The 14,008-nt window shown below is 36.2% G+C and overlaps 1 protein-coding gene across 1 annotated transcript in view; it reads left to right on the top strand.

The window, feature by feature from the left end:
- The window catches only part of PPP3CA (protein phosphatase 3 catalytic subunit alpha), a 327,227-nt gene that overhangs the window by 288,810 nt on the left and 24,409 nt on the right, over positions 1 to 14,008 (top strand). Inside the window, exons 9-10 of the mRNA XM_049630940.1 lie at positions 1,581 to 1,706; positions 3,895 to 3,969. Coding sequence (XP_049486897.1) covers positions 1,581 to 1,706; positions 3,895 to 3,969 — 201 coding nt within the window. The remainder of the gene's footprint in view (positions 1 to 1,580; positions 1,707 to 3,894; positions 3,970 to 14,008) is intronic.

Here is a 14,008-nt window from a genome sequence, read left to right as displayed (position 1 = left end):
ATTGAAATGATTGCTTTCTCTATGTTTTAAAAGCCTAAACAAAACAAGAAAAAACCCATTTGACATCATCTAGGATCTGTTCAATAATTTTCACTAATGTGATGCTAATTATGCCATGAGACGATAATAAAAGCAAAATCTTACCAAAGTTTAAGAAGGTATGATGCAAGAGTATTGTGATTCGTATTTAAAAGATTGTCATTTAGAATCAGAAGTATACCTGTTCTGTATCTATCCAGAAGGCAGAATTAGGATCACTGAGTGGTAAAGAAGTTTTAAACTCAACTTGAGAATTTCCCACAACTTAAAATTGTTTGTCTATCCATAGAATAGATGATGCTGTTAAAACAAGTAGCTCTTCCTAAATTGAAAGTACTCACAGAGGGGTGCTTGGCTGGCTTAGTTGGTAGAGCATGCAACTCCTGATCATGGGGTTATAATTTCGAGCCCCATGTTGGGTGTAGAGATTACTTCAAAACAAAATCTTCTTTTTTAAGTTTATTTATGTATTTTGAGAGAAAGAGCATGAGTTGGGGAGGGCCAGAGAGAGAGGGAGAGAGAATCCCAAGCCGGGTTTGTGCTGTCAGTGCAGAGCCCAGTGCGGGGCTTCATTCCATGAACTGTGAGATCATGACCTGAGCTGAAATCAAGAGTCAGATGCTTAACCAACTGAACCACCCAGAAGCCCCAAAATTGAAATAAGAAAGAAAGAAAGAAAGAAAGAAAGAAAGAAAGAAAGAAAGAAAGAAGGAAGGAAGAGGGAAGGAAGGAAGGAAGGAAGGAAGGAAGGAAGAAAGGAAGGAAGGAAGGGACTCACAGAGACCTGTTAACCTTGTATTGGGATTGCTTTGGAATGAATTTGAATTTCTGAGTCTGGTTAGAAGTGAGACCAGCAATGATCTTAAGATCTCTGCAACCATAGCTTTCTCTGTGACTGTGTATCTAACCTACAGACACTATACAAAGCAGAGTGAAAAGGGTAGATTCATTTCCTAAGTCATGGATGGTGATTCCTTTCCAGAAGTCATGAGTGAAGTCAGATACCAGTATATTATTTTATGTAAGATCCAATCCAAACATTTTATTTTATTAAGTCAAGAATGCAGTCTAATTTCAACTACTGTGTACAACCATTGTGAGTTCTAATGGAAAATGCATGCTTTCTTTGAAAACATAGAAGTAAATTCTGTTCAAATATTTGAGGAGATTATTAAATTGTGAAAATGATTTAGCTATACCACTTTTATTAGGGTCATCAACTGTTAAATAAGACTAGAATATTCTTGGCTGTAAGAGGAGCTTGACCAATTCCTGATAGACATTTGATTAACTGTTTTATATAAATATTTGCCAAACTGTAATGCCATTTCATATTTAGCATTCATATATTGTGCAGTTTCATATTACATTGAGTATAGTTTAATTCCCGAGTCGTGTATACATTCATGACTGATTAAGCTACTGGCGTTGATATTTTGGACCTAAAGTCACACAGTTTAATTTTCTTGATCAGCTGAGGCCATGTGGAGAAGCAGAAATATTACACGTAAACCTAATGTCTTTGTTCTTGTTGTTTTCAGCTGCAGTATTGAAGTATGAGAACAATGTCATGAACATCAGGCAATTCAACTGTTCTCCTCACCCATACTGGCTTCCAAATTTCATGGATGTTTTCACTTGGTCCCTGCCCTTTGTTGGGGAAAAAGGTGTGTTGTGGAATCCTGCAATGATATGGGAAGGAAGGGGAGGGGATGTGGACTGTTTTACCATAAAACAGAGAAACACTTTGGCCTGACCAGTAAAAGTCACAAGTGGCAACATGAGGGAAAAGATTTGAAAGTGTGTCACTGTGTATCCTGCTAACAAAATATTATGAGTGAAATAAGGGGAAACAAGAGCAATGAGAAACATTAGAATTTATGTGATCTCATTGGAATACTACAACTCTTTGAAAAATAGCAGATATGTAGTTTTGACTTGCTTCAAGCTATCGTGGCTACTTTTCCCCCTTATCCTCCTATCTTAATTCAGGCGCTATTTTATTTTATAAACTACCTGTCAAATTAAAAGGTTAAGATAGCCATGCTTTTCTCACATTTCTGATGTTGATAATAATCACTGTGTGACAGTGATTAATGGCCATAATAATTTAAAAGACAATATATACGACAACAACAAAAATACTTCTTTACAAATTGGCGACCATTAATGTGTTACAAGATGAGACAGATTTACATTTACATAGTTATTGACTATTAACTTGTCCAGTTTTCCAAAAGAATTGGTTTCCCTTCCTTTCCTATCCATCCTTCCTTCCTTCCTTCCTTCCTTCCTTCCTTCCTTCCTTCCCTCTTTGTTTTGTTTTATATTTTGACCTAAACCTCATCAAAAATTTCAAGGAAAGTCCTGCACTCACTGGGCTTAAGCATTTAGTTCAGGAGGGCTAACAGGGGCAAACCGGGTCATAACTCAGGCATGATATGACACATCACCAGAGAAGGTAAATAGGCATCAGAATAAAGGTAGGAGTTTGCACATGTTTCAGAACCCTTATAGGGGTTTTAGAGAAAAGCTATACATTTTTTCTGAAATATGTATTTATTTGTATTAATAAATGTGTATGATATATGAATGTAGTATTTATTTTCCTATAATATGTATGGAAGGTTTTTTCCCTTAAATTCCTTAAAATGATTAAATCGTGAAGTTATGATTTGTCAGTGAAGAAGTCTTTCTTTCGGATACCAAAATAAGTCAAAAGTAAATTTTAATAGTCTGATAAATGTTCCCAGCACTACGCCATGTCACCACCTCCCTACACTGATCAGAACACACCATGTGTTACTGTCCTCTGTTGGCTTCTCTGGAAGCAGAAGCAGTGTGAATCCTGACAACTACTGAGAACCCTTTGAACACCCTTCACTTGGGTTGTTTCCAGGAAATGTTCAGATTTTGAACATCTATTACAAAAGAACCTATTAGTATATTTGTATACATAATTCACTTTTGATAGTTAAATGGAAGCTGTGGAATAATATTGGCTACATTGATATTTACTCTTTATCATAGATTTTCCACTCTAGAATCACACTGATTTTTAAAAGGAGCTCTTGAAGAAATAGTAGGCCACTTTCTTTTCACCTTCATGACAGAATCCAACCTAATTTCAGAAGTTGTTAAATGTAAATAGCATGTACCTTAGTGTAAAAGTAACATGTACTAATTTCTGTGACAACGCTTTAATACAATCTGGTTGTAATAAGTTTACTCAATTAAGTGTCTTCTTAAACTTACTAAAGCTTTATTCATAAAGTTTTGAAAATAAAATTTAAAGTTAGTACCCTCAAAACTACTTCGAATATTAGTTTGTCAGTCGGCAATTCGTCTCAAACAAAACCCATGCCCATCACTGTGCTGGGTTCTCTGGGGGGATTAAAAGAATTAAAAAAAAGAGAGAGAGAGAGAGAGAGAGAGAGAGAGAGATCTAGCATTCACTTAGTCCCTGCAAAACAGATGGTTGCAATGTGGTCTAGATGTAATAGCATCATCATACAAACAAATAAAAATTCAAAAGGAATCACTTCCTCCTTCATAGATCGATAGTATATTCACAGCCACATATCTGATTTGTCCATTGTCTGTTGACATAGCTAGTTAAATGTTACCATACCATTTCATAGGCATGAGCTAATACTTTTATAAACATATAGTCTGTGTAGAATCACCAAGCTGGTTATGTTTTATGATCAGGATTTTATAGAAAGTGCTTTGCAGGAGATTCTATATACAATATAGGTAAGAAATGCTAAGCTTGCTCATTAATAATGCCAGAGTAATAATTAAGGCTATAACTGAAAATCTGGACTTTTTAATTTTTATTCTTTTCCTTTTTAGTGACTGAAATGCTGGTAAATGTCCTCAACATCTGCTCAGATGATGAACTAGGGTCAGAAGAAGATGGATTTGATGGTAAGAGGCTTGAGCCTTTGTGCTAATGCTATTTGCCAGGTGATTACTTGGTGTCTCATAGGTAACCCAAGGAATATGTTTCTAAGATTTGGATTATGTTAAATTATAACATACAATCGAGAATGGAAGATATTATATTTTCTATTTGTTTTGAAGAAATACACAAAAAACCACACACCAAACACACACACACACACACACACACACACACACACACACACACATCATGAGAGAATTTTCCCATGATTCTGAAAACACTGTTGAATAGTGAGCTATTTTAATGACCGTCTTTCAGTAGCTCACATTGCTAAGTGACTTTTTTCACTCCTTAATAACAAATTTTTAAAAAGTAATCCTTTAGCAGATATTACTATTTACTGAGTAACTTCTAAAAGTGCCTTTAGTGAAGTTGTTCCTGTCAGTTATTCAAATTTTGATGTTTATGACAAAAAATATATATTTACACATTAATATGTTGGTATTCATGTCAATACCAATAATTTTTCATATCTATAATAATAAGTAATGAATAAGCTATATGCACCTTTTGTATTATTGTTTAAGATACTGTTTGGTATTCGGTTACCCCTGAAGAGTACACTTCCTCTATAAGAAACAAAGATCTGGGGCACCTGGGTGGTTCGTTCAGTTGGTTGAGTGTCCGACTTTGGCTCAGGTCATGATCTCTCAGTTTGTGGGTTCGAGCCCCACATCAGGCTCTGTGCTGACAGCTCGGGGCTTGGAGCCTGTTTCAGGTTCTGTGTCTCCCTCTCTTTCTGCCCCTGTCCCACTTGCGCTCTCTCTCTCTCTCTCTCTCTCTCTCTCTGTCTCTCAGAAATAAATAAACATTAAAAAAAAAAAAAAGAAAGAAAGAAAGATCCATCAGGTGAAAAAAAGATGGAGGGAAAAAAATCACTGTAGATCTTACAGAAGTACCCCAAAATGAATGGAAACTAACAAAAATGTAGTTGGAGGGGAAAGTTCGAGAGCAAACCACTTCTATAAACATGGGATAAAAACCTAGTCTGTGTAGGGAACTCAGGATTCCAAGATGCAAGACAGACCTGTGGCTTGATGAAGTTCCAGTCTGATAGAGAGGCTGATGCTCAGTCAATAGAATGAGACAGATTATAAAATGAAGAGTGAAGGTGGCAACAGAAACTAGATCTTGTGGAAGTTTAAACTGATAGCATGTTTACCTTTAAAAACTGCATTTAAGTCAAATGAAAGGTGAATGTGGCCCCTTCTGGAAGTTAGCATCTAAACGGCATGATTTGATGTTTACTTGGATTAGCGCAGGTCACATCTACGAATGCAAACTACCTAATGTTGTAGGCAGAAATGAAATAAAAGGATTCATACACTCATATGAATAGAGTCTATATACTTACGTAAATGTGAAGTGTACAATTATTCCTATGATCTCATAGTTTTACTCCTCTCTGTAACTTCTATCATCATTGCCTGTTTGTCTCCATAGACTGTTCTTCAGTCATATGTCACATTTCAAGGGCATGTATAATGTAAGGAAGGAGAGAGAATTCTATATATAATAGAATATAAAATATATAGAGGTGCCTGGGTGGCTCAGTCAGTTAAGCATCCGACTTCGGCTCAGGTCATGATCTCGCGGTCTGTGAGTTCGAGCCCCGTGTTGGGCTCTGTGCTGACAGCTCAGAGCCTGGAGCCTACTTTGGATTCTGTGTCTCCCTCTCTCTCTGACTGTCTCTTGCTTATGCTCTGTCTCTCTCTGCCTCAAAAGTAAATAAACGTTAAAATTTTTTAAAATATATAATATATGCCTAAACTTTTACTATGTTAGAATTAGCTAAAGAATAGTTGTAAGAACTTACTTCAGTAAATATATTGATATATTTTGAAATATCCAGAATTCAATGGATATTTTCTGCTTCTTCCAGATTCTAGGTGTTTCCTATGTTATAGCCACAGTTTGCTACTATTAACTCTTCCAGGCTTAGTGATATCATTTAAGAGATAATATTTTCATCATGATGGAGTCTTTTTTTCTAAAGGAAGAATACCTCTCTGGTGGTATCTTAAAAGTCAACAAACATTTTACAATAGATGTCTTTCTCTATGGTCCTTTTATTCCTCAAGAGAAAGATTAATTAGCGTTAATAAGGTGATAGGCCTTTGTTAACAAATCTCTATTGTGGTCAAGTTCATTGGCCAATAATTATAATATAGACGCTATAATAAAAGTGTAATATGTTATACAGAATAGGTAAGTTTATAATAGATATTAATGCATATACTCATCAAATATATATTGAGCACCTACTATGTGCCATAACCAAAATGCCTGTACATTTCAACAGTACAGGTGTTTCCTGCACAGTTAACTATTACCAAGACTAACTCAGTGTTTACTTCACTAATGGGGAGTTCTCTTTATCCACCCTCTCAGTCTCTTACATATGAAAGGATATATTTTGTGGCTTACTCTGCTTTTAAAATAATTTCTTCCAATCGTCAGTCACTCATCAGAATTTGTTTTTAATCGTGTTAATTCCAATTATAAGAGTGCATGTTTTTTTCAAGGCACTTAGAAACTTTTGTTTGTTTCTAAGCAGACCACTGAAAGCTGACTCTACCATGATTAAATCTAAAGAAATAAAAATATTAATTAAAAGTATGTTTGGGGCACTGGGGTGGCTCAGTTGGTTAAGCATCCACCTCTTGGTTTCTGGCTCAGGTCATGATCTCATGGTTCATCGGATCGAGCTCCATGTCAGGCTCTGAGCTGACAGCACAGAGCCTGCTTGGCATTCTCTGTCTCCCTCTCTCTCTGCCCACCCCCCAAAATAAATAAATAAATATTTTTGTAAAAAGTATGTTTAACTTAGGACATCATACATTTTGAAGTAAACAATAAGAAATTTTCTTTACTGCTTATTAGAACATGATGCAAAAGCTATGAATTTCTTCAGAGGTGCTCAGAGAAGAACTTGTAAAACTTTCCAGAATTCTTTGACTCTCTGAGACTACAGTTTATTGAGAAAGTATATTGAAGTTTCTTCTTTTGGAGTGAGGGGTGCACTATTATTTTCAACCTCAGAATAAAGTTTCTAATTCTTCCCAGTCCCTCCTGCATGAGGTTTGCAGTCTGTCTCTCTCTGGGGCCTGGCCTTCTGCTCTACCTACCAGGCTCCCGAGCTTGATGGCTACAGAGATGAAAGCAAGAATCAGAAGCCATCAAAGAACTTAACTGAACCTCTTCCTTAAAATGGCTGCTTTATTCTAAGGGCAGGGGGTGAAAGGATGTGGAATATCTCCCTGAGAGATTTATCTAGTTCTTCTCAGTATTTTGCTCCATATCCAATGTCACCTGAAAAGTCACAGGTAGTAATGATATCTCTACAACCCATGACTATCTTTTTACCTTCTCGGGTTGACCTTTTAGTGTCTATAAAGTCTATAGCAGATAGGGATTCTTCTCATTTCCTAGAGGAATGTAAGCTATGGGATTAATTTGTTTTTCCTTCAGGTTCTTTCAGCTCCTCTTTAGCATTTATGTCTCAGGCATTATTCCAAGTCCTTTACATGTATTAACTCTTCACTAATGTTTACCCTTTTGACCAGCAAAAAATTGTAATTATTAACTGTCTTTCAATTCTTCATTATCATATATATGTTTACTAAGTGATTAATATTATCTCCACTTCAGAACAGCCTATTGATATAGGTGCTAGGATGATTCTTATCTTACATATGAAACTTTCGCCACTGGATGAGGGGAGGTTAAAGCTGAGGGTCACACAGCTAGTGAAGTAATGGAGTCTGGATTCAAACTAACATGTGCCTTGTCCTCACCCTTTTGAACTTTCTACAACCAGTTGCTACAACGTATGAAATCTTTTTTTTTTTTTTTTTGAAACAGCATGATGCCTTTTGTTGTTGTTGTTGTTGTTGTTGTTAACACAACAGCACTTAAATAGAATATAGTTTGTTCTGTTTAAATATACTGCAAAATAAATAGGAGATTTTTTTTTTCTGCACTATTTGGCCATGAAAGTCAAATAAACTGCACATAAAACAGTTTCATTCTATTCCTTTAATCTGAGTTGACTCCAAGAAGTTATGTGTTTCATCACGTTAAACATGTTGGTGTATCTGAGCAGCCAGTAAGTCCTCTGGTTCTAGTTTTTGCTGAGTAGAAATCATGTCCTGAATCTCTCCTCCTTAGCTTCTGCCTTACAAATAAAAGAATTTGATACCCTATCCAGAACAAAGTTGTTAGTTTAAATTGGTCTGTGGCTCTTTTATGTTGAAAATAAAATACAAAATTTCTATTATCTTGTAAAGTTTGGAAACAGTTGAATACCAATGAATGTCTTTGGAGGATCTAATTTATATGTATTGGGGTCTTTGTTTCTTGTTTCCACTTCTGATTTGGGATGATAAAATTACAGGCTGGTTTCAGTTTAGGGATGTGATTCCCCAGAACATTTTACAGAAGAAAGAAATCCAAGTAGATGTATGTTATCTGGTAGTTAATTCTCATTAATGAAGAAAACTCTCTTCAGCCCAAGGATTAGTTGGTGATCCCAAAATGGGGGGAAAGACTGGCAGAAATCAAGCAATCTGCATCATTTCAGAGGTTTATTTATTGTTCATTGTAACAACAAGGACATCTGGAATAGCGATAAGCATTAAAAACCTAATGACAGTTTCATGAGTTAAAAATATTTATTTATTTGCAGCTTTCTTTTAGGTCCTAAAATCTTAGACTCTGAGATCACACATGTATATGTGTGCATGTGTATATACGTATGCACACACATAGACACAAAATATGTTTGAAACTGTGACATGTCTGGTTAACAAGGAAAAATCATGAAAGTGAAACTGAAATCCTGTAGAATAAGAAAGGAAAGAAAAAAAAATAATAAAACTAAGACATTTCGAGCCAAATATAGTTTCAGGCTGCACTGGAAAGACTTGATATTAAATTAGAATTTATGTCTCTGCTTTCATCTAAAGAGCAAACCACATGGTGGAACTCTTATCCTTTATCCACAGTTTTGCCTTATCCTAATGTTAACCACAGGCCAGTCACTGAATATGGGATCAGAGAAGTTTTTTTGCATGCCTCTACGAAACTATCTAAATTGTATACAACAAAATTATCTCCCATCATCTGCTTTGAATTATTAGGTAATTCTTGATGTCTAATATCGTGGGTTCCAGAGTGTCTTCCCACTTCTTTCTGTCTAGCTTTAAAAAGCCATCCCTAGGGGCACCTGGGTGGCTCGGTCGGTAGGCATCCGTCCGACTTCAGCTCAGGTTACGACCTCGCAGTTCGTGAGTTCGAGCCCCGTGTCAGGCTCTGTGCTGACAGCTTAGAGCCGGGAGCCTGCTTCGGATTTTGTGTCTCCCTCTCTCTCTGCTCCTCCCCCACTCACACTCTCTCTCAAAAATAAATAAACATTAAAAAAAATAATAATAATAAAAATAAAAAGCCATCCCTAGCTGTGAAAGTGTAAAGTTGGGAATTTGTGGGACTAACATGGCATTTTATTGGTCCCTGAGGAATACCTCTATAAAGGTTTGATTGTATATTTTCATTCAAAACTGTATTTAATTGCCACGATGCACATTTGAGATGAATTTCATTGTAAAAACTCCCCTTTTCTTTGTGCATCTGGTAGCAGCACACACACTAAGAATCATTAACTTAGAACTTTTCTTGTGGCTGCAATTATTGTTATTTCTGTGCACTTCATTGTAGCATCCTGTATTTCAGGTTCCCAGTTTGAAAAAAAAAAAAAAAAGTTTTATGTCCTATAATAATAACAGTGTTTTGGGAGGGGGATTCCATTTTAATATAAAATGGAAACATTTCTGTATACTAAATAAATAAATAGCTCCCAAGGAACACAGTAGTGATAGGATTCTTGTACCGTCAGCATTGACACATCACCTGAAGTTGATGAGCTTGGAAAAATGCTTACAAACGAAACAAAGGCTGAGTAGGAATGTAATGCGGGAACTTCGTAATGTATCTGGAAGTTGAGGTGACCAAACAAAGATACTGTTAAGAATAAGATCTACAGGGAGCTATTCCAAAGAGCTATCCCGGGGACTTACAGCTATAGAATCAGTGGGGCAAAGGAGAGAAAAGTTGATTTGGGTGGTTTCAAGCCTAGGTGTCTAGGAGGATGAGAATATTTATGGAAAAACTCACCAATTTCGGGAGAAGATGAATTTGAGTAAAAGTGACACACGTAACTCTGGAAAGGTCCAAGCAGAATTTGGAAGTGAAGCCCTGCAAATTGGGAACAAATTCTGAGCTGGTGACAGAGGCTTGGAATTAAAAATCCTAATAGAATCTATTAAAAGTGAAATAGGTCTCCAAAGTGGCTGATGTGAAAGGAAATAAATATAAGAAAACTGAAGACTAATTCTTAAAATTAACCCTTCTTTTTTTTTTAAATGTTTATTTATTTTGAGAAAGAGACAGAGAGAGCGTGTGTGGGAGCACAAGCGGGGGAGGGGCAGAGAGGAGAGAGAGAGAGAGAGAGAGAGAGAGAGAGAGAGAGAATCCCAAGCAGGCTCTGTGCGGTCAGCACGGAGCCCAATGCGGGGCTTGATCCCACAAACCGTAAGATCACGACTTGTGCTGAAATCAAGAGTCAGACGCTTAACTGACTGAGCCACTCAGGAGCCCCTTAAATTAACCCTTCTTGATGAAGCTAGAGAAAAAAGACAAATGAGCTAAGGAGAAAGAAAGAATGATTAAGTAGAAAGAGCCAGGATTGTGTAACAGTTCAGGCAACAGCTGTAAAAAGTATTTGCACCAAATGCAGAAAAATTACTGTGTGATGTGTCTGGCCAAAAAATGAAATATTAGGACATAACTTTGGTTGTCAGATATCAGATTATTGAAAAGAGGTGTTTATGTTAGCCATGGTATTTATAATAGCTAAAAAAGAAAATAGAAATCATTGGCAAAAGGCCAAAAAATAAAATCCAGAGGACCTCAATTTTCATATCGTGTTATATTTTCATTTTATTTTATATATTTTTATTTCTCTGTAAAAATATTTCTTCGCAGGATATCTTTTTCTGTGTATTCAATGGCAGGCAAACACATGGTTTCTGCCTTCATTGAGCTGAGAGTCTTGTTCAGCAAGAAACCAACTTAAAATATGTTGTCTTACAGAGAATTGAAAGGGTTGGAGCACCTGGGTGGCTCAGTTGGTTAAATGTCCGACTTCAGCTCAGGTCATGATCTCATGGTTTGTGGGTCCTGGCCCCACGTCAGGCTCTGTTCTGACAGCTCAGGCCTGGGGCCTGCTTTGGAATCTGTGTCTCCCTCTCTCTGTCCCTCTACCGCTCATGCACTCACTCTCTCTCTCTCTCTGTCAAGTATAAATAAACATGTAAAAAAAAAGGGTTGAGGGAGGGAGCATGACTAGGGACAAAATATTTGACAACTAAAGAAAGAACTATAGTGGACATCTTTCTTGTCTTCTGCTTCTGACAAGGATAAGAAAAACTCTTCAGGTATTTTACAGCTTTAGGAAGTATGGCCATGTGAGAAATCTACCCAAGTTTATCAGCAAATTATATACAGAAATGGGTATTATTTTACCAGTGTTAAGCAATCTTATCTTTTTATAATATCTGAGTTTGAATGATGTAATTGAAGAAAGTGAAAGGAAGATATATATAAACAAAAATTATTCAATATTTTGTAAAAGGATTTATCATTTTTTCTCAGCCTTTTGTTAATTACCTTCCAGTTTAGTGTTGTCTTTTTTTTCAATTACGTAATATTTTGGTGTGTAATTTAGAAGATAAATCATCTTTGTCACTGTAAATGTATCCTTTGTACTCTGTTCCATTTATAGTACAGGTAACTGCTTTTTTTAAATCATAGTTATGCCATAAAAAGGAAACAAATAGTTATAACCAGTATATCATTTAAATTGAAACATGCCTAAAAAATACACAGGGATTTAGTAGATAGTAGGATAGAAAGTCCCATCATATTTATGGCTATTGATGTTTTAGGGCCTTGACTGTCATACAAGGTGCCTGGTTAGCCATCATATAATCAGTATCACCAAGTCTAGCTTATCATATTTGATTGCAATAATTAAAATCCTTTAAGTTACTAATTAAAATGATACAGTAACACGGACACTGAAAGTACTGCTTTATTTTCCCATTGTACTACCATCATTTTGCACAATGTGTTTCTTTTTTACCTAGCAAGATTTTCACATTACGTGGAAGCACAGACTTTGCAGAACAAAGTAAATTGAAAAAACAGCCATATCCTTGTTATAACTAATTGGTTGGATAATGTCCACCATTGGCTAGAATATTATGCTCACAGTAAAATAATGCTCTGGAATTTTATGCTGTATTTCCATAGACACATGTATGTTACTCATCTACAGTATTTTTGCATAGGTTTAAAAATCATTAATTTTTGTAGTATTTGAGCCTTTCTTAAGCCACTGGTGACATGGTCAACTTATACTAAACATTAGCTATTGTATATCTAAGCATACACTTCAAATGAATGTATTTGAGAAAGAAATCCATGTTGCATCATAAGAAGGGAAATAAGTGTGTGCTCTATAAAGCTTAATATATTCTTTACTTGAAAAGCATCGAAGTAGACAGCTCTTTCTCCTCAATGAAGGCAAAGATTTTGTGTATACATATGTCTATATTTTAGAAAAGCATCACTTCTCACAAACAAGGTTCAAGTAATTGGTATGTGAAAGGGGTATTCTTCACAGAGGGGACTATAGTGGTAATGTAAGCTTGCTGAAAATTGATACTGGGAGAAAATAAGATAGTTCTTCTTCCGTTTTTGCCAGAGCTTTCATGTTTCTCTTTGTACTAAGGCATTTTATAGGTCCAAGTTGTCAGCCTGAAGATTATACTTATGTGAGAATAATTATTAGTTGATGGAACCACTGAAGACAGAGTTGTTGGGAGGCCAATGTTTTTCAGGCATTCCCTTGATGGTAATTGTTTGATCTCTGATGGCGAGTTTAAGGGCTCGATGAAAGACTTAAATAAGTGTTCAGAAAATCTAGATTTTAAAAATATTTTTCTCGGAGCGTTGTTTGTTTTTGCCCTTCTAAAAAGCTGTTATTCCTTCCTCTTTACTCTTCACTTATGAGAAGTCATAAAACTTTTCTCCTACTTTTTCTCAGCCCTCCACAGAAATAGAAATCTTGATTCTATTTGGTCAGCCCAACTTTTTGAAATGTTCCTTTTTTTTTCTTTTTCTTTTTTTTTTTTTTTTACCAAAAATGAAGCCAGCTGTCTGCCACCATTTTCCCTAGTGAATGTGCCACTAGGGACACAGCCTTTAGCCTGGTTGGCACAAAACACAACCATGGCCCCAACTTAGGGAGCTTGATATTAAGGAATATCACACAATCATTATTTTAATTTACAGAGAGAAGTGTGAGTTTTAGAAGAACTGGAATATCCATGTCTGCACAAGCATTTCTTTCTTCTTAATAATTATAGCAAACATTTTTGAGTACCTCTCATGTACCAAAGATCTGTGCTAAGTGCTTTAGTAGGTAGCACAGTATGTGGCATGTGTGTTTGTTGAATGTTAAGAGCGAGTGAACCCATTACTTATTTAATTCTTCCACCCTCCTATGAAGTGGATCAAACAACCCGCTACGGTAATGAATTTTGGCTCTGGGTCAGCACTCTCAGTGGTTGACCTCAGGCCAACCATTTCTGTTCCTTAGAATCATCCTGAGGACAATGGAAACCAATAATACTTCCTCATGTGATTGTTGCTAGGATTATGTGAAATAATGCAAATAAAGCACTTTGAACATTCCTCACTTTATAGATGAGGAACATGGACGTGACAAAACCTAGTCATCTGTCCAGGACAGCACAGCTAGTGAATGGAGAAGCTGAAACCCCAGGTCTTTTACTCCAGAGTAGAGGTTCCTCACCACTGTTCTATTCTACCTCCCACATGTCAATTTCTTCAGGTCCTAAGGGAAGTGAATGAGCCAGC

Source organism: Panthera uncia, chromosome B1 (assembly GCF_023721935.1).
Source record: "Panthera uncia isolate 11264 chromosome B1, Puncia_PCG_1.0, whole genome shotgun sequence".
Lineage (NCBI taxonomy): Eukaryota > Metazoa > Chordata > Mammalia > Carnivora > Felidae > Panthera > Panthera uncia.
The sequence above is the reverse complement of the archived record's forward strand: the minus strand, read 5'-3'. Positions and strand labels throughout refer to the sequence as shown.